This window comes from Rhincodon typus, chromosome 16 (genome assembly GCF_021869965.1).
Source record: "Rhincodon typus isolate 14 chromosome 16, sRhiTyp1.1, whole genome shotgun sequence".
NCBI lineage: Eukaryota > Metazoa > Chordata > Chondrichthyes > Orectolobiformes > Rhincodontidae > Rhincodon > Rhincodon typus.
In genome coordinates, this window is record NC_063347.1 from 17,216,372 (window position 1) to 17,242,380 (window position 26,009).

The 26,009-nt window shown below is 42.3% G+C and overlaps 1 protein-coding gene across 1 annotated transcript in view; it reads left to right on the top strand.

Moving 5' to 3' along the window:
- Positions 1-26,009, top strand: part of LOC109934844 (inter-alpha-trypsin inhibitor heavy chain H3-like) — a 96,055-nt gene that overhangs the window by 40,794 nt on the left and 29,252 nt on the right. The window contains exons 17-20 of the mRNA XM_048606762.1: positions 3,704-3,793; positions 17,556-17,579; positions 23,741-23,764; positions 24,715-24,738. Of these exons, the coding sequence (XP_048462719.1) occupies positions 3,704-3,793; positions 17,556-17,579; positions 23,741-23,764; positions 24,715-24,738 (162 nt within the window). The remainder of the gene's footprint in view (positions 1-3,703; positions 3,794-17,555; positions 17,580-23,740; positions 23,765-24,714; positions 24,739-26,009) is intronic.

The window sequence follows — 26,009 nt, forward strand, 5'->3', positions numbered from 1 at the left end:
ATTGCTTTAAGCCATTGCCATTTCATTTACCAACATCAATTCACAAAGATGGCTATGCGCAGAAAAAACAGGAAGAGTAGACTATGGAGTGGAAATAAAGGCTGGATTTCCAGCTGGTCAGGCAGTTGTTATTCCAGCATCCATCAGAGGTGCACATGGGGACCCTGTGGAATCCCCATCATTGCAGACTCCAAAGGAATTGCCCAGGAAATGGAATTTTTGCCTTGACAATTTCCCTATGCCTGGAACACTCCAAAAGTTTCCCTTTAAGTTGGAGACTTTAAAGGGTTCCAATGAAATTAAGTAGTTGCTCAGGCACTGTATTGACTTAGACTAATAAATACCTCGTCTAACTTCTGAGCAACATTAAGTAGACCCTATACTTACCTTACAAACACCCAATGATACCTCACTCAGACCACTTACATCCTCAAGCTTGACAAACCCTTGATACCCACCTCCTGGGATGTGATTATCCTTTGTACCTTATCCACTTCATCCCATTGCATCTGAACTCCCATCACCTCCCCACACCCACCACGCCTGCAGGACCTGATCTCTTCACATCGCCTAACCACTGGGCCTGACCCCCTACCACCTCCCCATAACGGCCAAACAATAGAACTGACCCCTGCCCCATGCCCATGCTGCCTGTGGAGCCACCCCTGCCAATGCCCCCATACCTGACTCTCACACCTCCAATCACTGCTGCCAGGTCTGAACCCCAACCCTTGACCCTCCAACAATTAAACCCACCTCCCTGCTGCTACAACAGGCCCAACACACACTGAGGAACAAACACCAACCCTCCCTGTGACACACTGGACCCAATTTCTCCTCCCCACCATGAGCTACCCTAAACATTGTATCAATTACCTGACCCCCTGACCACATTGCCACCTTGCACCCTGACTCCCCACCCACTTGGTACCCTACCCATCTGACACTGTCCTCAGTTGGCACCCCACTTATCTTGTGCCTAAGGTACCTGGCATTCTGTTGCCTGGCACCCAACTTACATGGCACCCCTACTCACCCAGCACTTTGGCAACCTACCTAACTGGCACCTGACTTACCATGCACCATACCCATCTGGCATCCTACTCTCCTGAGCACCTAACTTCATACTCACTTAATGTACTTACAGCAGTTGTCAAAGTTACTGTCAGGACTTTTACGTATCAGAATGATCCAACTGTGCAAAGGAGCTGTGGTTTTTCTTCCCCGATAACTCTGCACTACACAGAACTGTCAGAATGGAAGTATCATTCCACATTTCTGAAGAAACGCTGCGAGGAACCTCCTGTCAGAAATTCAGAGTTCCTTTCTTTTGTGAAAAAGAATGAATGACGGGATTGCAAACTGCATGAGATTGTCACCCCTCAGAAAATCCAGACCAATAAATCCAGAGGAAGCATAAACCAAAATGTGAGCAGGAACAAAAAGATGCACATTGTTTACACATTCTCAGAAGGCCAAGTTGTCTGATAGCTCATCCGTATTGCAATTAGTTACATGACTGAGGGAGTTTTATCTGTGACTAGCCTGTTTCTTGACTTAAGGTAGGTGAAGAATCAGCTTCCATAAGAAGAAATGGTTCTTATTGTGAAGCAGGTTGCCTTGGAAACTATAGCAGTGCTTTATTGTCGGTGAAAGGGGAAAGAAAGCATTGAGACAGTTTATGTGAGTTTAGTTAGTCTTCTAAAGAATTATATAATTCTAACGTACCTTCTGTTGTGGAGGTCGGTCAGTACAGTTGGCTGGACAGATGGCTTGCAATGCAGCATGACACCAGTGTGGATTCACCATGAAGATCCTGCCTTCTCAAAACACACCCCTTGTCTGAGTCCCTCATGTTAAACTCATCACCAGTTGTCTCTCTCTAATGAAACAGCAGCCAATGATCCTCAGAGGCTATGGCAACAACTCTACTATTCAGTTATATATTAAGTTGTTGGCCATAGCTAATTGATTTTTTTTGATCTAACTAACAAAACAGCTTAGAAATTTGGTCAGTCCATTTTGTGATACTTCCTGGTTATGAATACTAAAAGATAAATGCTGTTTGTTCATTTTTACCAATTGTGCTCACCATGTGAAACATCTCAGTTCATTTACATTTAATCAATCAGATAACTGATTGATTTAAAAAGTTAACTTCTCCATTAAGTTGCAAACCATAAAAACCGAAAAAAAACTGTGGATGCCATAAATCAGGAATAAAAACAGAAGTTGCTGGAAAAGCACAGCAGGTCTGGCAGCATCTGTGAAAGAGAAAATCAGAGTTAACGTTTCGGGTCCAGTGACCCTGCCTCAGAACTGATGGTGGCTGGAAAAACATCAATTTATATGCAGAAAATAGAGATGGGTGTGGGGTAGGGGGTAAACGATAGGATAGAGCCCAAAGAGAGAGAAAGACAGTTGGACAGACAAAGGAGTTGATAACAATCAGGCTGGGAGGGTGAATAGTTGTCAATGGGGACTGTTAGTGGCTAACAACAGCAGGTGTGTAATGGCAGTCTATGTGATAACAAGGCTTGGTGTGTGGGATAGTGGGCTAGGACATGGGAGAGTTTAGGCTCTAAAATTATTAAACTCGACATCGAGTCTGGAGGGCTGCAGGTCCCCAGGCAGAAAATGAGGTGTTGTTCTTCCAGCTTGCGCTGACCTTCGCTGGAACACTGCAGCAAGCCAGAGACAGAGATGTTGGCCAGGGAGCAAGGTGGTGCATTGAAGTGGCAACAGGTAGCTCAGGGTCTTTTTTGCGAGCAGAACATAGATGTTCTGCGAAGCTGTCACGCAGTCTACACTGCGTTTCCCCAACGTAGAGGAGACCACATTGTGAGCAGTGAATGCAGTAGACTAGATTCTGGGAAGTGCAGGTGAAGTGTTGCTTCACCTGGAAGGTATGTTTGGGCCCTTGGATACTGGAGAGGGAGGAGGTAAATGGCCACGTGTTGCACCTTCGCCGGTTACAGGGGAAGATGCCGTGGAGCTGTGGGGGGTGTTGGGGGTAAAGGAGGAGTGGACTGGTGTGTCCCAGAAGGAACGGTCCCTGCGGAAGGCGGACAAAAGAGGGGAGGGGAATAGGTGTCTGGTGGTGGCGGAAATGGCATCTGATGATCTTCTGGATGTGGATGCTGGTGCGATGGTAGGTGAGGATATGGGGAACCCTATTGCTGTTGTGGGAGGGAAGAGAAAGGGTGAGGGCGGAAGTGCGGGAGATGGGTCGGACCTGGTTGAGGGCCCTGTCGACAACGGTGCTGTGGAATCCTGGTTGAGGACGGAGACGGAGGAACTGAGAGAATGGGATGTAGTCTTTACCAGGAAGCTGAGTGTGAGGATGTATAGTCCAGGTAGCTGTGGGTTTATAGTAGAGAGTTTTGCAAACCATGTTAGTTTCTTCCCATCCCACATAAATACTAAGCTCTGAAATATGACACTTATGGAGTGGGATGCCTTTCAACCAAAACTTATTGAAAAGCTGATGAATCAAACTAATTTTTCAGTTGTTGTTCCAACTCACTGAACCACATGTAGCTAATAACTAAATACGTAATATAAGTAAAATAAGTATGTTTACCGATCATACAATTCCTTTAATGTCACTAAATTTGATTCCAAAAACATTCAGTGGAAACATGGTAAACACAGTTTTTCAAAAACATATATAAATTGATGTATGTTTGTGTTTCTTTTTCAGGTTCAGCTAAGATAGGAATACATACTGCATTCAGTGCTTCAGACCATCAAAGTATTGTTGGTCCTCCTGGCCGTTCAATTCATAGACACAGTAAGATTTTCAAAACAAATCTTAGTCTTATTTTATAGTTGCTTTCAAAGCTGCTTTTCAAATTTAAGGAGCTGTCAGTCAAATTATAAATATGTGACAACAGCCATGATTTTGGAGACTGCCACCACATTTACTCTAAGGGATTAGGTATAATAGTTTCATCAGCAGGAGATACAGGAGGAATGGGTTCCTAAACCAGAATGTTAGGGGAAAAATTATATCAGTAGACTGATATGGAGTTGAGAATGCTAGTGGAAGATGAAACTCTAATTTGAATATGAGATGGAGGAACGTGCATCATTTACAGATTCAGACAAGCGGAGTTATGGGGGTGATGGCTTCTCAGAATTGTAATTGGTCACATGATTGTAGGGGGTTTCGGTATGGGTGATTTACTATTTAGCGAAGATGGAGAATAGGTTGAGTGGATGGAAAAGACCAGTATTTGAAGGAGATTAAAATTGATGAATAAGGGGAAAAAAGGACCAGATGGCCGAGATGATGATGTTGTGCTAAAATAATTGTTTCTGAGAAAGTAATGAAAAGATACTTTGAGAAAAAAGATGCCAGAATCTCGGAGGATATCAGTGACGTGGACTATGATGAGATTTTTGTGAGCACTGGATGAGGCCTATCTCAATGTCATGAGTATCTTGCTCCATTTTCTATGCTTTTGACAAGTAGTGTAATAAGTTCTTTGCTTGGCAGCATCAAGTTGCCAATTATAGGGATTATTGCTTGTTGAATGCCTTGTTCACAGACCAACTCACCTCACTACTATTCAGCTTCCAATCTCAACATGGAAGTCAGGTACACGATGAATTCAGCTGGCTGCTTATTTGAAAGGACCTCCATGTTAGACACAGGACACCAATATCTCAAGGAATACTCCATGGGTATCAGCCACACACGTCCGACATCCACGGACATTGCCATCCAACTCGTGCCAGCATCTAAGAATACTCAGGGCACATCTCCAAAGCACTTGCAGGACTCTTCTACATTTCAATGCTGAACTGGCAGCTATCATTGTAACGCTGCAACTAGAACACTGTGCACTCAGGGACACATACCCAGCTTATGGACTGGAGCAGACCGCATCTCAGGGCTTTTTGCTTGCTGTTATAGCAGTCACTCACTCTGAGCCTACCTGATGCTCACAGCATCCATGTCTTGTCTTGCCTTTGTGTGCTTTGCCCCCTTACTCAGAAAGTCTAGGCTGTTATTACTTCCACCGTACCTTACTGATTAGCGCAGACACAAAAGAAAGAAGATTGTCATGGTTGTCAGCAGGCCTTAGTGAAGCCAAGGAGTATAGCTTTTGCTCAGGAGTTCCCAACTCTGAGTCAAGGGCAGCATCTGACAGCTGTGCATAGGCCTGGACTCGGTGGGGGTAGGGGTTGGGGGGGCGAAGAGAGTCAGACACTGGGTATTGCCAGAGTCAGGATGTTCTCCACATAAGGGGTGAGGAACCAAATGTCATGCAGACCACCATTCATCTGGACTCCTTCTGCCTTATTTAGGGCTGCTTTCCTCCTGGAATGAGAGGAAGATAGGTATTAAGGAAGTTGAATGGGGTTCACACGTTGGTAAATTGGAGAGGTTATATTGACCTGGCGGGACATTGGTGGGCATTCAACCAGACATCTGGAAGTGCTTTAAGCCAGTAGTGACCTCGGATGAGGTTGACAAGGTCTGGTGTTTTGGCCTTCTCTTCCACATCTAGGGTACCACCCTGTCCAGCAGTATCTCCACAACCCTGCCCATGAAGCAGGGGGCTAATTTCCCCCCATCTTCCATATCTGGGACAATTGTCAGGAATTGTGTAGGACACCTCGGTACCGTCAATGCTTGTCTAAGCACATGGCTGATTTTTGAAGATGATGCGAGCACAAGGGGTGCCAGTTAGTTCCAGGATATACCAGCAGAGGCAAATTGTTCTGGGAACGGTAGGTGGTAAGCTGTGGCAGAAATCAAATTTGAGGTTATTATAGGAGCAGGATAGGTAGTTAATGGAGTTCAGTGAGATATGACAGAATATGCAGCAAAAAACCCTCAAAAATTCAACTTAACTCACACTTCACTAAAAAAAAGTAAGATTTGTCCCTGATAAATGGGTTGATTGGCAGGATGAGATAAGTAGACCCTCACAGAAGTCTACAGTAGAGTCTCAACTTCTTACAGTTTATATCATTAAATTACATGAAAGGAGCAAAGGCATATTCACTCATTTTGTAAATGACACAAAGCTAGGTAGGAAAGCGTGTTGTGAAAAGAACATAAGATGTTGCAGAATAATATAGATAGGTTGACTGCATGGCCAAAAATATAATGGATGGATTAATATGTGGGAAACTATGAGGTTGTCTACTTTAGCAGAAAGAATTAAAAACAAAGCATTAGCTAAATGGAGAACAACTGCAATACTGTGAGGTACAGAGGGATCTAAGTGTTGTACTCACAAAATATTATATGTCAGTACAGCAATTAATTTGGAAGGCTAATGTAATACTGTCCATTATGACAGGAATTGAACATATAAGTAACATGATGAGATTGCATCTTTAATACTGTGTGGGGTTTTGGTCTCTTTAATTAAGGAAGAACATAAATAGTTTGGAGGTGACTCAGAGGAACTTTATTGATACCTGATGTTGTAGATTTGGAAATGTTGCCTCTTGTGGGTCAGTTCAGATTGAGGAGGCACTGTTTTAAAGTTAGGCAGGGACAGCTCTTTTAGGCAGAAGTTGTTCTTCCTCTGCGAGCTGTACAATTTTGGAACTCGCTGCCTTAGAAGGTGGTTGAGGGGAGGTTAATGATTGTATTCAAGGCAGAGGTCGACAAGTGTCTGTTAAGCAAATATTATCGAGGCAAATGAGAAAGTGGAATTTGAAACACTAACAGAATAGTCATGATCTTATTGAATGGCAGAGCAGGCTTAAGGGGCTGAATGGCCTAGATCTCTCCTAATTCATTTGTTTGAATGTGTTTGTCATTTTTCTGAGGAATTAGTAAATACATTAAAAGAAATACACAGGTAGATATTACAGCTGCGAGTTAGATAGGTTATCTGCTTATACTTAGGCAAAATATGGTGTGATGTTGTGTTGGAATATCATCCTGTCAGTCTCCAAACTAATGGAAGACAAGAGTGTGATGAAATGAGATGGCATTAAAAAGCCAATTGACATAGATTTTTGTTGCTGACTCCACAATTTGCTAGTCGCACAAGACAGACATTCGTTGTGATGGGGTACTGGGGGAGGCGTGTACATCAGTGAACAAGACAAGGCTGAAGCATTTGCTGTAATCTTCAACCAGAAATGCTGATGGATGAATCATCTTGGCCTCCTCCAGAGGCCCCAAGCATTGCAGAATGATATTTCGAAATGGGAGGCATTAGATATTACAAGGTCTATGAGCCCTGACAACATTCCAACAATAATTGTGAAGATGCACTCCAGAACTTGCTGCAGAATAGCCAAGCTATTCTAGTATACCTAGAACATTGGGCATCTACCTAACAATGTGAAAAATTGCCCACATATGTCTTGTACACAAAAAGCAGGACAGATCTAACCTGGTCAATTACCGCCCCATCAGTCTATTCTCGATCATAAGTAAAGTGATGGAAGGTGACATCAACAGTGCTAATGAGCATTATCTGTTTAGCAACAACCTACTCGTTGACACCAGCTTGGGTTCCACCAGGGTCACTCAGCTCCTGACCTCATTAAACCCTTGACTCAAACATGGATAAGAGATTTGAGTTTTAGAAGTGAAGTGGCAGTGACTGCCCTTAACATCAAGGCTGAAATTAACCAAGTGTTGCATCAAAGAGCCCTAGCCAAGCTGGAATCAGTGGGAATCAGGAGGAATATTCTCCACTGGTTGGAGTCATACCTGACACATAGGAAGATGGCTGTGACCGTTGAAGGTAAAGCATCTCAGTTCTAGGGCATCTCTGCAGGCGTTCCTCAGAGTAGTGTCCTAGGCCAAACCATCTTCAGCTGCTTCATTAATGACCTTCACTTCAGCACAAGATCAGAAGTGAGGACATTTTCTGATGATTGCACAATGTTCAGCACCATATGTGACTCCTCAGGTACTGAGGCAGTCTATGTTCAAATGAAACAAGACCTGGACAATATCAAGGCTTGGGCTGAAAAGTAGCAAGCAACATTCAAGCCACACAAATGGCAGGCAATGGTCATCTCTAATAAAAGACAATCTAACCACTGCCCCTTGACATTCAATGGTGTAACCATCACTGAATTCACCCACTATCAATATTCAGAGGGTTATCATTGACCAGAAACTCAACTGAACTACCCATAGATATACACAATGGCTACAAGAGCAGGTCAGAGGCTAGGGATGGTGCCACAAGTGACTCACTTCCTGGCTCCCCAAGGTCTGTCAACCACTTATAAGTTGCAAGTCAGAAGTATAATGGAACACTCCCCACTTAGCTGGATGAGTGCAGTTCCAACTTTCAAAAAGCTTGACATCATCCAGGTCAAAGCAAACCTTTTGGCACCACATCCACAAACATCTACTACCTCCATACTGATACTCAGTAAAAGCAGTGTGTTCAATTTACAAAATGCACTCCAGAAATTCACCAAATATCCTAAGGCAGTATCTTCGAAACCCATAACCACTATTGCCTAGAAGGACATAGGCAGCAGATATACGGGAACACCACCACATGCAAGTTCCCCTTCAAACCTCTCACTTGGAAACTTACTTGGAAGTATATTGCTGTTCCTTCAGCATCATTGAGTCAACATCCTGGAATTTTATCCCCAGTGGCATGTGGGACAGACATACAGCAAACAGACTGCAGCAGTTCAAGAAGGCAGCTCACCACCACCTTCTCAAAGGGAATTAGGGACAGGCAAAAAATACTACCGTAGCCAATGATGCACACACCCCAAAGTGTAAATAAAGAAAATTATACCAGATATGAAGAGGCAACAGAAAGGTGGTTGAAAAGTCATACAAAAGCCCTTCTATGACTGCACAGAACAGGAGAGCATGCTTCTGAAGGTGGTAATGCTTGGCAGCTTGTAGAACACCCTTTCTTCAGCTTTTATAGACTGACATAACAATTAAGGAGAGTGAATGGTCAGGGAGCTTTTAACTTGCAGACTGTGGCTAATAATTAGTTCACAACTTAACCATTTAATGGAATTCCCCCATAACTAGATGCCTGATTTTGCACAGAGCAACCACTTCCCAATGTTGATTGATCAGCATTCCAGCTAATTTGGCTGACTGACACTTGATATGTCATCCTGAAACAGCAGGTATAGAAGTGAGTAAGCCAAGCACTTCCTGGTTCACCAGCCTTACTTGCCAGTGTATGCCAATGTAAAATCGAATAAAATAGTATGACTTTAAAGCTTCAAGTGGCTGATGGACTGGGTCAAGACCCTGAACTGGTATCCGAGACGGTCCTTCACTTTCTGTGCCAGACCCCTAAGCAAAGACCATTCCCTTTGACTTCAGTGAGGCTGCATGAAAACCAAGGTAAGTTTCCTTTCTTTATGCCTGTGCTAAATGACAAGGCAAGACTGAAGTAATTTCAGCCAGATATCTTCCTAATGCGTAAAAAGCAAACAGGCAATGCAAGGCAATGCAAAGCAGGGATACTGTGAAAAGCTAGGTAGGCTCAGATTGACAGCAAGCAAATCACCCAGAAATGGAGCCTGATCCAGTCCATAAGCTAGGTGTGTGTCCCTAAATATGCAATGTCCTTGATACAATATTACAATGGATGTTGGTGATGCAGTCTAAGGTGCAGCATTGAGATACAGAAGCACCCTATACATGGACTGAAATTTTCCTATAAGGGTTAATCAAGGCTGGTATATATTGGATGCCAAAGTCTGTGTCTAGTGCCCATAGAACATGTCTGGTGTCCAACATGGAGAACATTTGGAACAAGCGAACAGGTACCAGGACTGGTTTCCAACTCAAGTTTTCTCAATGTCTAACTAATTGGGTGAATTTGGTAATATAGAAAGCTGAATATTAATGTGGTGAGTTGCTCTATTGGCACAGTGTTAACAAGCTATAATACTAATAAATTGGTAGCTCACCTTACCAAGCAAAAATGGTACAGGTTGCTCCCGATGTTGAGATCAACCTCACCAGACTCGTCCAATTCTACCATACATCTTGCCATAGCCAATGCCACTTGACAAGATTTTGCCCCATGAAACTATCTTTGATTGTCAGAAAAACCCACATGGTTCACTAATGTCCTTTAAGGAAAGAAATCTGCTGTCCTTATGTGGCCTGGTATCTCCAGACACATAGGTATGTGCTTGAGTTTTAACTGCTCTCAAGGGCAATTAGGAACGAGCAATAGATGCTGACATTGCCAGTGACACCTATATCCTATGAAGAAATTTTAAAAATCATAAATATTTCAACCATGTACATTTACATAAGTGACATTTCTCAGTTGAAGACAAGTCATGTCTCAAAATAGGAATGTTGTGAGTCCAGGTCTCATTTCAGTTCCAGTTGGCCCTACAAATCCTATTCAAAACAAGATTAACTTGATTGATTTTCAAATGGTGAAATCTTGCAATACATCTTTAACAGAATGTAAGAGTCTCCTGGTCAGCTATACTTGATGCAGAATGATATTCCTCAAGCTTGACTCAGATGGCAAGGTCGTGACATATTGCAGGAAAGTCTAGTCATGGAAACAAATGTAAGCACTTGCTTTGTCTGCCTCATGTTTCACTCAGCACAAAAGAGATCCTAGGAAGGAATTACATGAATCTAATAATTAAATTTTAAATTCAGCGGCTAAGTTTACCTATTACAATAATCCTTTAGAAATCCTACTCAATTTGATTCCAGCAACATTCTACAAAAGCCTTCTAGATACATATTTTGAATAATGACATAAAGCAGTGTATGTTTTCATTTATTTTCAGATATAAAAAGATTATCACAAATAGGTTTCTCTGCTGAGGGATTGAAAAAGCCTAAGTAGTTTTAACCCAGCCTTACTTATAATTTTATTCTGATGCATTTCCGAGAGATGTGCCAAGCATCTATACAAGTGAAAAGTTAGGTGGAGTTCAACAATTGTTGAGGGACACTGCAAGTTTTGACTTGACATGACAGGGAGAGATGAACCTTGGCTGGGAGTGACTTTGAGACTCTCCCTTTATTGCATGTATCTGCTGAAAGTGTGGCATCAAGCAAAAGTGTTTCAGAAAGCATATTTTGGATTATATTGGTCATTGTCAACATTTTTTTTCTTTAATTTGATGTATCAGTTGGCTGTTAATTGATGTTTGACCTATGTTGATTTTAGTTTGTCACAGTAAAAAAGTGAAATCTTCTGTTTTCATTATTCCATTGGTTGTTTAGAAAATTTGTCTCTTTAAAAATGTATTGATTGTAATGGAGGATTGCAACAATATGCACTGACTCATTAAATTGTGTCTGATGAGGCAGGTAAGAATACATAGGCAAAACCCTGAAAAGATGTAAGACTTTGAGGTCTGATATCCTTTAACTATGAGTTATTACAAAACTGATCAATCAAGTTGTTTCAACTATTTTTCAGATTTTCTTTTCACCAGTACTCTGAATTCTATAGAACAAATCGTTAAATTTAGTGTGCGATGTTATATTTTTACACATTATTAATTTTTAAATATTTTGTTAAACTTGGTTCCAAAACATTATGTGCATTTATGTCAGCCACAGATTTTTTAAAAAGACAAAATCAATGTATGCTTTCACTTTCAACTTTAGAAATTAATCGGGCACAACCAGAAATGCCAAAAGTATTTATTTATTAGGAACATTTCTTGAAAATACTCAATCTTATTTTTCAATATTTCTGAGAGATGGGCAAGCAGCGATATGTTACAGATATTTTGTCAAAGCTATCATGGTTACAAAGATGTCATTATTGTAAGGCACAGCCATTTTCATTTACCAATGCCTAGTAGACTAGGTTTGGCAGCTGTGTGCAGAAAAAGCAAAATGGATGGCTGCTGATAGAGTGGCAATAAAAGTTCCAGAGGAAGTGCAAAGCAGTAAGTGACCAGGAATGAAGAGATGCATATTGTTTACACATTCTCAGGAGAACGGGTTGTCTGATAGCTCATTGGTATCACAATTGATTACTTGACTGAACGAGTTTTATCTGTGGGTAGTCTGTCACTTCAATTTAGGGCAAATAAAGAATAGGCTGCATGGGCAGAAAAGTTTAGTTTTGGGAAGAAGGTTGCCCTTGGAAACTAGCATGGTGCCTCAATGTCAGTGAAAGAGAGCAAGAAAGTATTTGGAGACACTTTCTGTGAGCTCATGTAATTGTAATGTATCTATTATGTTATAAATTTAATTGCTGCTGTGAACTTTTTTTCTAATCTGAACTAAGAAAACTGAGCAATTTGTTCAGTCCATTTTGTGATAACTTGTGGTTATGAAAAATAAGGAATAAGTAGTTGCATAAATTTTTTGCTGTTTGCCCGTTTTTGCCATTTGTCATTCACCAAATGAACCATTTCAGTTCATTTATGTTTAATCAATCAAATGTTATATTGGTTTAATGGTCAACTTTCTCCTTGAAGTTGAAGACCATGTCTGTTTTCTCTTGTTCCACATAAATATTAAGCTTTGAAACATAATGCTTCTGAAGAGAGATGCCCTTCAACCAAAACTTATCATAAAACCGATGAATCAAAATAATTTTTCAGCAGTCTTTTCCAACTCACTAAACTATATGCAGCTCATAACTTAATTCAGAATACAGTTGGTAGAAAATAATAGGGGTCTGAGCAATATTGGCCAAGCAAAGAAACATGGCAGTATCAGGAGATGGTTTAATGTTCAGCCTTCTATTTTACCAAGCTCAAGAAGCAAGATCAAGATTGGGAAAAGTAAACCAGAGGAAGGATTCAGCTCACTACTTGCTTCAAATGACCTTCATGTTGCCTCTGAACAAACTGTAACCCTGGGCCCAGAAAATACAGAAGGGATATTTTGTGATTAAATGCCTTAAGGTCATTTACTTAATTCATCCACAGGCACCAAGTGAACATGTGGATCCATGGATATTGACATCTGGCATTAGTCAAGTCTGCAAGGCCATTCTGGAACTTTTCCGATGCACTGGCAGCGCCCTCTAGCAGCACTGACTTCCAATGCAGAGTACATGGGCACCAAGCATTGAAAGACAGGAACTGGGACACTTTGCACACAAGAACAGGCACCCAGCCCAGAGATTGGATCAGACTGCATCTCCATGCTGCTCACTTGCTCTCTTTATCCTCACTCACTTAGCACCTACCTGAATGCCCACAGCATTCATTCCTTGCCTTGTTGCGCCAGTTAACACAGTTGCACAATCAGGCAAATTGCCTTCCTGATGAGCAATCCTCAGCTTAGGTGGAAAATATCTTGCTGTACAGCTGTGTGCTAATGTCAATCTGACTGCTGCTCCATGAGCCAGCACCTTACGCAGCAAGCACACTGCATATCCAATATGGTCCGGTGTCTGTGCCATCTTGCATCCACGAGAGTTCACTTTTGCCATCCTGGCAGCATACATACCGCCCCATGCAGATGTGAAGAATTCCCTAGATGAGATTTACACCGCCAGAAACACACTAGAGACAAAACTCCCCGAATCCCTGTTCATTGTGACGGAGACTTCAACCAAGCCAGCCTCAAGCAGGTGATGCCAAAATACCACCAACACATCCCCTGCCCCACCAGAGGACTGAACATTCTGGACCATGGCTACACAACCATCAAAGACGTCTACCACTCAATTCCCCATCCACACTTCGAAAAATCCGACCACAGCGCTGTGTTCCTCCTCCCAGCTTACAAGCAGCAGCTGAAACGGGAGATTTCTTCATGAAACGAAGTACAGAGCTGGTCCGAGGCAGCGGCCGTGTTCGAGTGTTCAGTGGAAGACCTAGACGAGTTGCCACCACTGTAACCAACTTCATTAGCAAATGTCTGGAGGACTGTGTGTCAAAGAAATCAATCCGAGTGTTCCCCATACGTAAACATTAGATGAACCAGGAAATCCACTCCCTACTGAAGACCAGACATGCAGCATTCAAGTCGGGTGACCCAGACCAATACTGAAAATCCAGACATGATCTCCACAAAGCCATCAGGGAGGCCACAGTACCGGACCAAGTTGGAGGCCCAGACCTACGAAACAGACTCCCGCCATCTATGGCAAGGCCTAAACGACATTATGGGATACAAAATGAAACATTGTAAGGTAGTGGACAATGACACATCCCTCCCTGACATACTCAATGCTCTCTATGCTCGGTTTGAGCAGAATACCACTGTCCCAACAGCCCCAGACACACCTGTTCTCCCTGTCACTGCTTCAGAAATCAGATCAGTCTTCCTCAGAGTGAACCCAAGGTATCCCCGGCCGAGCACTCAGATCCTGTGCGGACCAACTGAGAGAAGTATTCACCGACATCTTCAACTTCTCCCTCCTACCTGCCAAAGTCCCCACCTGCTTCAATAAGACCACCGTCATCTCTGTACCCAAGAAAACACATGCAGTATCCCTTAATGACTCTATCCAATATGGTCCGGTGTCTGCACCATCTTGCATCCACGAGAGTTCACCTCTGCCATCCTGGCAGCATACATACCACCCATGCAGATGTGAAGAATTCCCTAGATGAGATTTACACCGCCACAAACACACTAGAGACAAAACTCCCCGAATCCCTGTATCCCTAATAGCGCTGACTTCAATAATCATGAAGTGCTTCCAGAGGCTGGTCATGGCCCACATCTATTCCAATCTCTCAACCTGCCTCGATCCCCTACAGTTTACCTACTGACATAACAGATATCGCTAGCACTGCACTCATCCCTGGAACATCTGGACAGCAAAGACACATATGTCAGACTCCTACTCGTTGACTATAGCACAGCCTTCAACACCACTATCCCCTCCAGGCTGATCTCAAAACCCTGTGACTTTGGTCTCGGCTCCGCCCTCTGCAATTAAATCCTCAGCTTTCTGACCAATAGACCCTAACAGTGAGAACAGGTAACTGCACATCCTCCATAATAACACTCAACACTAGAGCCCCCCAGGGATGCACCCTCAGCCCCCTACTGTACTCCCTATACACCTGCGGCTGTGTTGCCAAATTCCAAATGAACGCCATCTACAAGTTCGCTGACAACACCACCGTAGTGGGACGGATATTTAACAACGACGAGTCAAACAACAGAAGGGAGATAGAGAGCTTGGTGACATGGTGCAATGAAAACAATCTGTCTCTCAACCTCAGCAAAATTAAAGAACTGATCATCGACTTCAGAAAGAAAGGAGGAGAACACACCCCCATCTACACCAGTGGAACTAAGGTTGACAGGATGCAGAGCATCAAGTTCCTCAGACCTGTCCTGGACTTCCCACATAAATGTGACAGTCAAGAAGGCACAACCACGCCTCTTTTTCCTCAGGTGGCTCAGGAAATTTTGCATGATCATAAGGTCCCTCTTCTACTTCTACCAACATCTACCAACTTCTACTGATGCACCATTGAAAGCATACTGTCCGGGTGCATAATGGCATAATAATGGCAACTGCTCTGCCCAGGACCATAAGAAACTACAGAAGGTGGTGTGCACAGCCCAGGCCATCACAGAAGCCAACCTTCCGTCCATGGACTCTATTTACATGGCTCACTGCCGCAGAAAGGCGCCCAACATCAAAGACCCCTCGCACCCCGGTAATGACCTCCTACAACCTCTTCCATCAGGCAGAAGATACAGAAGCCTGAACACACGCACAAGCAGGTTCAGGAACAGCTTCTTTCCAGCCATTATCAGACTGTTGAATGGACTCTAGCCTCAAATAATGTAACCTGCAATGTAACCTGTATGCACCTATGTCTTTTTAGTCTGTACATCCTTTTCTTGCTGTGATCTCTGTGTACCACTCCTAAACAAAGCTTTTCACTGTATTTCGGTGCATGTGACAATAAAATCAATCAATCAATCAATAAGCTGGCATCCATATCTCAGAGTCTTAGAGGAGTAGTCCTCAATGAAATCCATAGGAGCAGTCATCACTCAAGGGTCCTGGCACACTTCACAGTAATGCCAGTGAAAGGAATTAGCCAAAGTTAGGCATTTGGTTGGCATTTCCTCAGTTCGGGGTCTATACCTCTCCAGTCCACAGTGTGGGCCGGGTCAGTCCTTTGGCTCCATAATGGCCAGTCTATGGCGGTAGGCTAATGCAATAGAGATGTTTAAGCACCAGTCAGGGGTCTACGACACATCTTGCCGAGGGCTGTCAGGCCAGGTCAGTCAAGGGAATGGGCCATACTCAGTTCCTCTGTCCATCCACAGAAACCAAGCAGGAGGGTCTGTCAAATGTGAGTATTGCCGTGACACTCAGTCTCAGAAAGTTACTCGCCAGCACTGGTGCCTTCTGTGTCTGTAGAAGGACAAAGCACAGTTGTGTAGTGGGGAGGGGGAGAATTTGCAAGGGGTATAGTGGATACAGTGAAGCATGGTGGGAAAACCATGGGATGCCACTAACTGACTGACACTTGATATATCATCCCGAAAGAGCGAAGAAAGGACCGAGCAAGCCATGCACCCTTCTGGTTCACCACCCTTATCTGCCACCACATTATTATTAATTTGTTAGCTGTTGAATGCAGGAAGATCAAAACAACACAACTAAGATCTTTGCATTCATAATTTTAAATGTCCCATTTTGTGGTATTTGTTTGATATGAATCTGGCAATGGTTTGGTTCCTTCCATTTCTGTTGTTTATACATTCCTCATTTTTGAATAAGCCACAGTAAAGGGAACAGATTTTCAATTTGTCAATAAGGCACTTGGTTGGTATCATAGCAGCTAAGCAATTATTTCTAGCAAATATAAAACTTTGTTTCTGTCCTGTGAAGATGCAAGTCTCTAAAGGTATAACACTTTTGTGACACCTCTGAACCTATACTTTCAGATGTTTTGTCCATGAACTAAAATGAATTAGAAACTAACCAATCAAATTGTTGAAACAATCTTTTCTGTTTCACCTAAGCCACTGAACTATCTACAGCTAACAATTAAGTTTAGAATTGAATAAATACTTTAAGAATTACATCTTGCTTTGAAAAATGGACTGAACTTTGGTTCGTGAAGACATGCTAGACATTGAATTTTTTAAAAATAGTTTGTATACATAATTCTTTTTCTGTTACAGGCATGGGGATGCTTCTTCCTGGTATTTTTTTTTAAATACCTTATTTCATTTAGAGCAGTTTCTAAAATCGTGCCATGTAGCTCTACACATACAGGTAGTTCTGGTATGACACGATAGTTGCATTCCTGTGCGACCGCGCTATAGAGAATCGCTCTATGAAAAATAACTATAGAAAATAGCAATAGCTGTAAGCAGAAAGCTCACATTATCCAAACAGTGTTCACTAATTCGTCAATCATGTTGTAGCCAATTCACCTTGACAAAACACATATAATAACAGAACTACCTGTACAACGGTTTCTGTGATACAAATCATCTGACATTCACAAACTTTTTTTTTGTGGAACTCTTTTAACTACTTGCAAGAATGATGATCCTTCTAATCGGCATGCCTGAACAATGCACCTACTTTGATGAAACCCAGAAAATAAGTCGGAATGTTTTGTGATTAAATACCTTAAACTGACTTAATTAATTAATTACACATTATTTATTTCAATAGGTATCAAGTCTGTACATCTTCCTGGTAAGACACAGTTCAATCAGTTAATGTTTCAGATAGTTTATTAATAAGTGACAATCATGGTGTAGCTGCAGTATTACTGGACAAAGAATCCTGAGACCTAGGCAAGTTCTCAGCAAGCTTGTGTTCAAATCTCATTATGGTAGTTGGTGAACTTTTCAAACGATGTTTAAAATATCTGGATGTAATCAATTTAATCAATCAGATGCTTGACTGGCTTAAATGTCAAAGTCTCCTTTAAGCTGCAAATCATTTTTGTTTGTTCTTGTCCCACGTAAGTTCTAAGCTCTGAAATATGATACTTCTGCGGTAGGATGCCCTTCAAGCAAAACATCACAAATTATTTTCACATGTTGTCAGATAAACTCATAATTCAAAGATTGGTGTGGGAGAAATAGGTTTGAATTCACGGGATATTGGCACCAGTACTGGGGAAGGAGAGAGTTGTTCCAATGGGGCGGGCACTATCTGAATCCTGGTGGGACCAGAGTCCTGATGAATTGCAGAACTAGGCCTGTGGATACAGCTTTAAACTAAATAGTGGGGAAGGAGAGGATTTAATTGCATGGAAAATCAAAATTAGAATTAGAAGTCATAGAGTCCTACAGCACAGAAACAGGCCCTTTGGCCCAAACTAGTCCATGCTGACCAAAATGTCCATCCATGCTAACCCCATTTCCCTGCACTTGGCCCATATCCTTCTAAACCTTTCCTATTCATGTATCCAACCAAGTGCCTTTTAAATGTTGTTAACGTACCCCCTCAACCACTTCCACTGGCAGCTCATTCCATGTGTGTACCACCCTCTGTGTAAAAAAGTTTCCCCTCAGATTTCCATGTATTCTTTCCCCTCTTAGCTTAAACTGATGCCCTCAGGTCCTCATTTCCCCAACAATAGGAAAAAGACTGAGTGTATTCACCCTATCCATGCCTCTCATCATCCTGAACACTTCTATAAGATCCCCCCTCAGTCTCCTACACTCTAAAGAAAAAAGTCCTAGCTTGTCCAACCTCTCCCTATAACTCAGTCCCTTGAGTCCTGGCAATATCCTTGTAAATTTCTCCTGCACTCCTTCCAGTTTAATAATATCCTTCCTATAGCAGGGTGACCAAAACTTAACACAATACTTCAAGTGCGACCTCACCAACACCCTGTACAACTGCAACATAACTTCCCAACTTCTGTACTCAATGCCCTGACTGATGAAGGTCAGTGTGCCAAAAGCCCTCTTCACTGCCCTGTCTAACTGTGATTCCACTTTCTCAGAATCGTGCACCTGAACTCCAAAGTCCCTCTGTTTCACTATACTCCTTAAGGCCCTACCATTCACCATGAAACTCCTACCTTGATTTGATTTTCCAAAATGCAACACCTCACATTTATCTATATTAAACTCCATTTGCCATTTCTCGGCCCACTTCCCCAGTTGATCAAGATCCTGCTGCAATTTCTGATAACCTTCCTCACTGTCCACGATACCACCTATTTTAGTGTTACCTGCAAACTTACTAATCATGCCTTGTACATTCTCATCCAAATCATTGACATAGATAACAAATAGCAAAGGGCCCAGCACTGACCCCTGCGGCACACCACAATTCACAGGCCTACAGTCTGACAAGCATCCTTCCACTATTACACTTTGCTTTCAACCATCAAGCCAATTATGTATCCAATTTTCCAGCTCACCCTGGATTCCATGCGATCTAACCTTTCGAGCAGCGTACCATGTGGAACCTTATCAAAAGCCTTACTGAAATCCATATAGACTACATCTACCACCCTGCCCTCATCAACCTTCCTGATCACTTCATGAAAGAACTCTAACAAATTTGTGAGGCATGATCTCAAACGCACAAAGCCATTCTGACCTACTCCTAATCAAAACCGAAAGAACTGCAGATGTTGTAAATCAGGAACAAAAACAGAAGTTGCTGGAAAAGCTCAGCAGGTCTGGCAGCATCTGTGAAGAAAAAAATCAGAGTTAACATTTCAGCTCTGGTGACCCTTCCTCAGAAAATTCTGAGGAAGAGTTCTGAGGAAGGGTCACCGGACCCAAAACGTTAACTCTGATTTTTTTCTTCACAGATGCTGCCGGACCTGCTGAGCTTTTCCAGCAACTTCTGTTTTTACTCCTAATGAAACCCTATCTTTCCAAGTGCATGTATATCTTATCCCACAGCATCTCCTCAAGTAACTTACCCACCACAGATGTTAGGCTTACTGGTCTTTAATTCCCAGGTTTTTCTTTGTGGCCCTTCTTGAATAAGGGCACAACATTTGCCCTCCAGTCGTGGCCAACGATGGTGCAAATATATCAGCCAGATCACCCACAATTTCTTCTCTTGCAGGGTTCTTGGATATATCTGGTCAGGACCAGGAGATTTATCCACCTTAATACATTCTAATACTTCCAACACCTCCTCTACTTTGATATGGACTGTCCCCAAGATATCACCACTAACTTCACCAAGTTCCCAAGTCTTCAAATCTTTCTCCATGGTAAACACAGAGGAGAAGTATTCATAGAGGACCTTGCCTATCTCCTGCAGTTCCACACATACACATCCACTTTGGTCCTTGAGGGGTCCTATTGTCTGTCTAGTTATTCTTTTTCAATTAATATACCTAAAGAATCTCTTTAGATTCATCCTAACCTTCTCAGCCAAAGTTATCTTGTGCCCCTTTTTGCCCTCCTGATTTCCTTCTTCAGTAGACTCCTGCATCCCTTACATACCCTTGATCCCAGCTGCCTGTACCTGAGCCATGCCTCCTTCTATTTTCTGGTCAAAGCCTCAATATCTCTTGTCATCCAGGGTTCCCTACTCCTGCCAACCTTGCCCTTCATCCTCACAGGAACATACAGATGTTCCTACCACACTTTTAAAGGCCTCCCACTTGCTGGAGGTCCCTTGGCCTGCAAACAAACTATACCAATCAACCCCTGCAAGCTCCTGTCTAATTCCATCAAAATTCGCCTTGCCCCAATTTAGAACTTGAACCTGCGGACCAGTTTTGTCCTTCTGCATAACTATTTTAAAATTGTTAGAACCATGGTCACTGGTCCCAAAGTGTTCCCCCACTGTCAGCTCAGTCACCTGTTCTGCCCTATTTCCCAATAATCAGTTGAGTTTTGCCCATTCCTGAGTAGGAACCTCTATATATTGCTTGAGGAATCTTTCCTGAACACATTTAACAAATTCCACCCCACCTAAGCCCTTATCACTATTGCAGTCCCCAGTCTATGTTAGGAAAGTTAAAATCCCCCACTATGCTAACCGTATTGCTCCTGCAAGTCTCCGCAATCTCCCTGCGTATTTGGGCCTCTAATTCCCCTTGACTATTTGGGGGCCTATAGTACAACCCCAATAATGTCACCATCTCGTTATTTCCTAGCTCCACCCACAAAGCCTCACTGGATGATCCCTCAGTTATTTAATATCTGACTACTGTGATATACCCGTTAATCAAAAATCCAACTCGCCATCCCCTCTTTCTTCCCACACTGTGCCGTCTAAAACACCTGTACCCTGGCACATTAAGCCGCCAGTCCTATCCCTCCCTTAGCCATGTTTCTGTAACGGCTATAATATCCCAGTCCCAGGTACCAATCCATGCCCTGAGTTCATCAGCCTTACCTATCAGCCCCCTTGCATTGAAATAGATGCAATTTTATCCAACATGCATTCCTTGCCCCCTGTCCTGTTCCAGCCTGACCTGTCTCTTCAACTTGCTACCTCTGATTACTGTATCTCTTTCCAGCCTCACATTTGCCTCCCTGCTGTTGAGGATCCCACCTCCCTGCCAATCTAATTTAAACCCTCCCTTGTAGCACTAGCAAATCTGCCCACCAGGATATTGGTCCACCTCCAGTTCAGGTGCAACCCGTCCCTCTTGAACAAGTATCCTCTGCCCCAGAAAAGATCCCAATGATCCAGGAATCTAAATCCCTGCCCCCTGCACCAACTCTTAGGCACGCATTCATCTGCCATATCCTCCTGTTCTTACCCTCACTAGCACATGGCATTGGAAGTAATCCGGAGATTACCACCATCAAGGTCCTGATTTTTAACATTTTTCGAGCTTACTATAATCACCCCGCAGGACCTCATCCCTATTTCTACCTATGTCATCTGTGCCAACGTGCACAATGACTTCTGGCTGCTCACCCTCCCCTTGAAGACGTTCTGCATCCGCTCCGAGACATCCTGAACCCTGGCACCCGGGAAGCAACACACCATCCTGGATTCCCGTTGGTGGCCACAAAATCTCCTGTCTGTCCCCTTGACTATTGAGTCTCCTATCACTAAGGTTCTGTTTACCTTTACCCTTTCCCGCTGTGCCCCAGGGCCAGTCGTCATGCCACTCACCTGGCAATTGCTGCTTGCCCCGATCAGTCATCCCCCCCACAACAGTATCCAAAAGGGTACACTTGTTTTCAAAGGAGATGGCCGCGAGGGATTACTGCATTCTCTGCCTACTCCCTTTGCCTTTCCCGGTGGTCACCCAGCTACTCGCTGCCTGCTCCTTAGGTGTGACCACCTCACTGAAACTCTTATCTATGATGGGCTCAGCATCTCGGATCTCGGATGGTCCTGAGTGCATCCAGCTCCCTAACACGGTCTCCTGGGAGCACTTCCCACAGGTGTAGTCACCAGGGATGATAGATGTCTCCCTGAGCTCCCACATCCAGCAGGAGGAGCATGGCACTGCCCTAACTACCATCTCAAGTGCTGTAAGACCAAACAGCTAAGTTAAAAGGACTTTACGTGATCTGACCTATACTTTTTGCTGAGCAGCTGCTCACTGAGGCCTCTCTCAGTTAGGTAGGTTCTTGATTGTCAAGGGGATCAAGGGTTAAGGGGCGTTAGAGGGAGAATGGAATTGAGAAACATATCAGCCATGATTATATGGCAGCAGACTCGATGGGCCGAATGGTCTAATTTCTGCTTCTAGGTCTTATAATTTTATGGTCTTATGGTCGAGAGTAACTCATGCCATATTTTATGCTTTTCATGAGCAGCAAACCAAGATTCTTGCTCAGCAATAGTGAGATGTCAATTGATGGTAATTATTGACTGTTAGTGCCTTTTTGCATTTGTTGTTCAACATCTTGTTGAGATGCCCTTGCTGATTTTTTTTTTATTTTATCCTTTTATCAAATTTTGTTTAGAGCTCTTGAACTGGGAGCTGGGAGCTAAAGATGACTTTTGAACTGTGGGTAACAACTTGTATTAAAAGGAAAACAGATCAAACAAACTCTTCCTTATTAATGAGGCCAGACCTGGAATTAATTGAGGGTTGGAATGTTCTGCAGATGCTCCATCACTGGGGAAGTGTATTATGTTTAAATAGGTAGCAGAAGTTGGCTATTAACAAGGTATGTACTAGGAAATTGGTTCTAGCAAGTCCAGAAAATACATCATGCTCAAACAGTAGGCAGATGTCAAATGGTAACTGAGACCTCATGGAGGAGATGGTCAGTCAGTCAGGGAGTGTTCAGAGTTTGAATTAGGTTTCGGACTGCGTTTTCTGTGAAGAAAGAAACTGAATCTAGCTGTTGATTGTACAGCATGAAGATTTGAAAGTTCCTTGCCTAACCTCCCATTTGTAGCTCTTAGAAGATCAGAGAATTAAAAAAACTAAATAATAAGTGTAACTGCCTTTAACAGAGTACTTGGAAGATGAAATGTCTAGTCATAATCCACAGGTCAGTGAGGAGATGTTTAAGATTATTAAGGCTTTGCCAAAACTTTTAGAGAAGGATACTTTTGAATCATACCAGTCCAGGAAATTGGGAAAAGTCAGCCATCTAGTCAGTTTTCTCAATTAGGGGATCAGTGCCTCTTAATTTTTTTCCCGTGGAGATGTGGCTTTTAAAAGATGTAACATTTTTGAGGTTTGAGACCTGAGTACATATTTTCAGATGCCATGCCCATGAACCAAAATGAATTAGGATCTAACCAACCAGATTCGTGAAACAATCTTTTCTGTTTCATGCAAGCCATTTGATTACCTATGACTGACAATTAAATTCAGAATTCACTAAATACTTTAAGAACTGCATCTTACTTAAAAAATATATTAATTTTGGATCCATGGATAGGTGATAGGCATTTTTTTAGAACACATGTATTCATAATTTAAAGTGTTAATCTTTCAGATCAACCAGTGTTAATGTATGATGGTAAGTATTTCTGAAACATTTTATTTGATTTAGAGCTATTTCTAAAATTATACTATGTTGCTACATGCATACAAGATTTTCTGAGATACAAATCATCTGGCAAGCGTAAACTTTTTTTTTCTGTGTAATTTCTTTTAATTACTTGCAAGAGTCATGATCCTCCTAATTGGCAGACCTGACCCTATCGCATGTACGTTTGCAATTTATTTCCTCTGTTGTAATTGTTATGGACCAGACCAAATCCACTCAAAATATATTTAGAAGATGGTCTAGACCCTCATGTTTTCTTATTTTAAAGGTAACTGTAAGGCATTGCGTTCCAGATGCAATTTGATTGGTCAAATTACACGATTTTAAGCAAAATATACTTTATTTTTATATTACAGTTAAATACAGACAAAACAAAAAGAAAAGAATTGGCTTACCTGTAACTCTGTTAAAGTGCTTAACAAAATAATAGATACATTAACTACTACTAATTAACTGTTCCGATATAGTAACATCCCATAAACACACCCTGGGCATAGGCAATTTCAGTACAATAGATTGTTTCACATGCAATTCTAGCAACAGGAAGAGAACCCCAGCTTTTAGCTGTAACAGAGGGAAGAATAAGGCTTCCACATCCAGCTTCAAGATCCCTGCAGCTGCAGCAAGCTAAAACTAAAAATCCTGGTTCTGTGGGAGATTGACCCCACCTATTCAGGCTTCTTCTATGGGTCCAACTTTTTAAAAAATACCCAAAGCCTCACAAGATGTTTATTCATTGGCTTTGAGCAGACTGCCCAGTGTCTCTGTCTCAACTTTTCTTCATAAAAATAACTAGGACAAAATACAACTCTTAAAGCCATAGAATCATCACATAAACCAAAAACTACAGTAGGGAATCTCTGTGATCAAGTATCTTAAGCTAATTTACTTAATCTATTGTGCATTTTTTATCTCTACAGATATCACGTCCAAATTCTCAGTTGGTAAATTTAATCATTTATTATTTCATATAATATATTAATAAGGGACAATTGTGGTAGAGCTGTCGTGTTACTGGACAAATAATCTCGAGGCCTAGGCAAGTTCTCAGCAAGTTTGTGTTCAAGTCTCATTAAGATGGTTGGCAAACTTTATATTCAGTTTTTAAAATATCTGGATTTGAAAGCTGGTCTCATTACTGGTAACCAAGAAACTATCACCTATCGTCAGAAAAACACATATCATTCACTAATGTCCTTTAGGATAAGAAATATGCCATCCTTACCCAGTCTGGGGTCACCAGGCCCCTAATTATGTGGTTGACTCTTAACTGTTCCTGAGTGCAACTAGGAATGGACAATAGATGCTGGCCTTGTTAGTGATACCTACACAGGATGAAGTAATATAAAAAATAATAAGCATTTCACCCATAGAAGACATACACAGATCTGAATGAATTGAATGCCAGGCTGCTGAAGGAGGTGAGGGAGGAAATTACAGGTGCCTTGACCCGAAATTTTAATTCCTCTCTAGCCGCAGAGGAGGTGCCTGAGGATTGGAGGACAGCCAATGTGTTCTACATTTCAAGAAGGGTGGTAAGGATAAACCAGGGGATAACAGACCCGTGAGTCTCACATCAGTGGGAGGGAAAGGATGACTCTCCACTTGGAGAAGCAAGGTTTGATCTGGGATTATCAGCATGGATTTGTCAGAGGGTGATCATGCCTCATGAATTGGATTGAAGTTTTCAAGGAGATGATAGGGAGTGTAGACGAAGATAGTGCAATTGATGTTGTTTTTATGGATTTCAGCAAAGCTTTTCACAAAGTCCCACGCAAGAGACTGATAATTAAGATAAAAGCACATGGGATCCAGGGTAACTTCACAAGATGGATCCAAAATTGACTTAAAGGCAGGAGACAGAGGGTGGTCATAGAAGGCTATTTATTTGACTGGACACCAGTGTCTAGTGACGTACCACAGGGTTCAGTGCCTGGTCTCTTATTGTTCATATATATACAAACCAATATATAGGTGAGATTTGGGGGTTGGGGTTGCTGACGAGTAAGTTTGTGGATGGCACAAAGATTGGCCAGGTGATTAATAATGCAGAAGATACAGGAAGATATAGGCAGGGTAGTGAGATGGGCAGATCAGTGGCAGGTGGAATTTAACCCTGAAAACTGTGACATGATGCATTTTGGAAGAAGTAACAAGACAAGATACTTAATGAATGACAGGACACTATGAAGTTTGGAGGAACAGTGGGATCTAG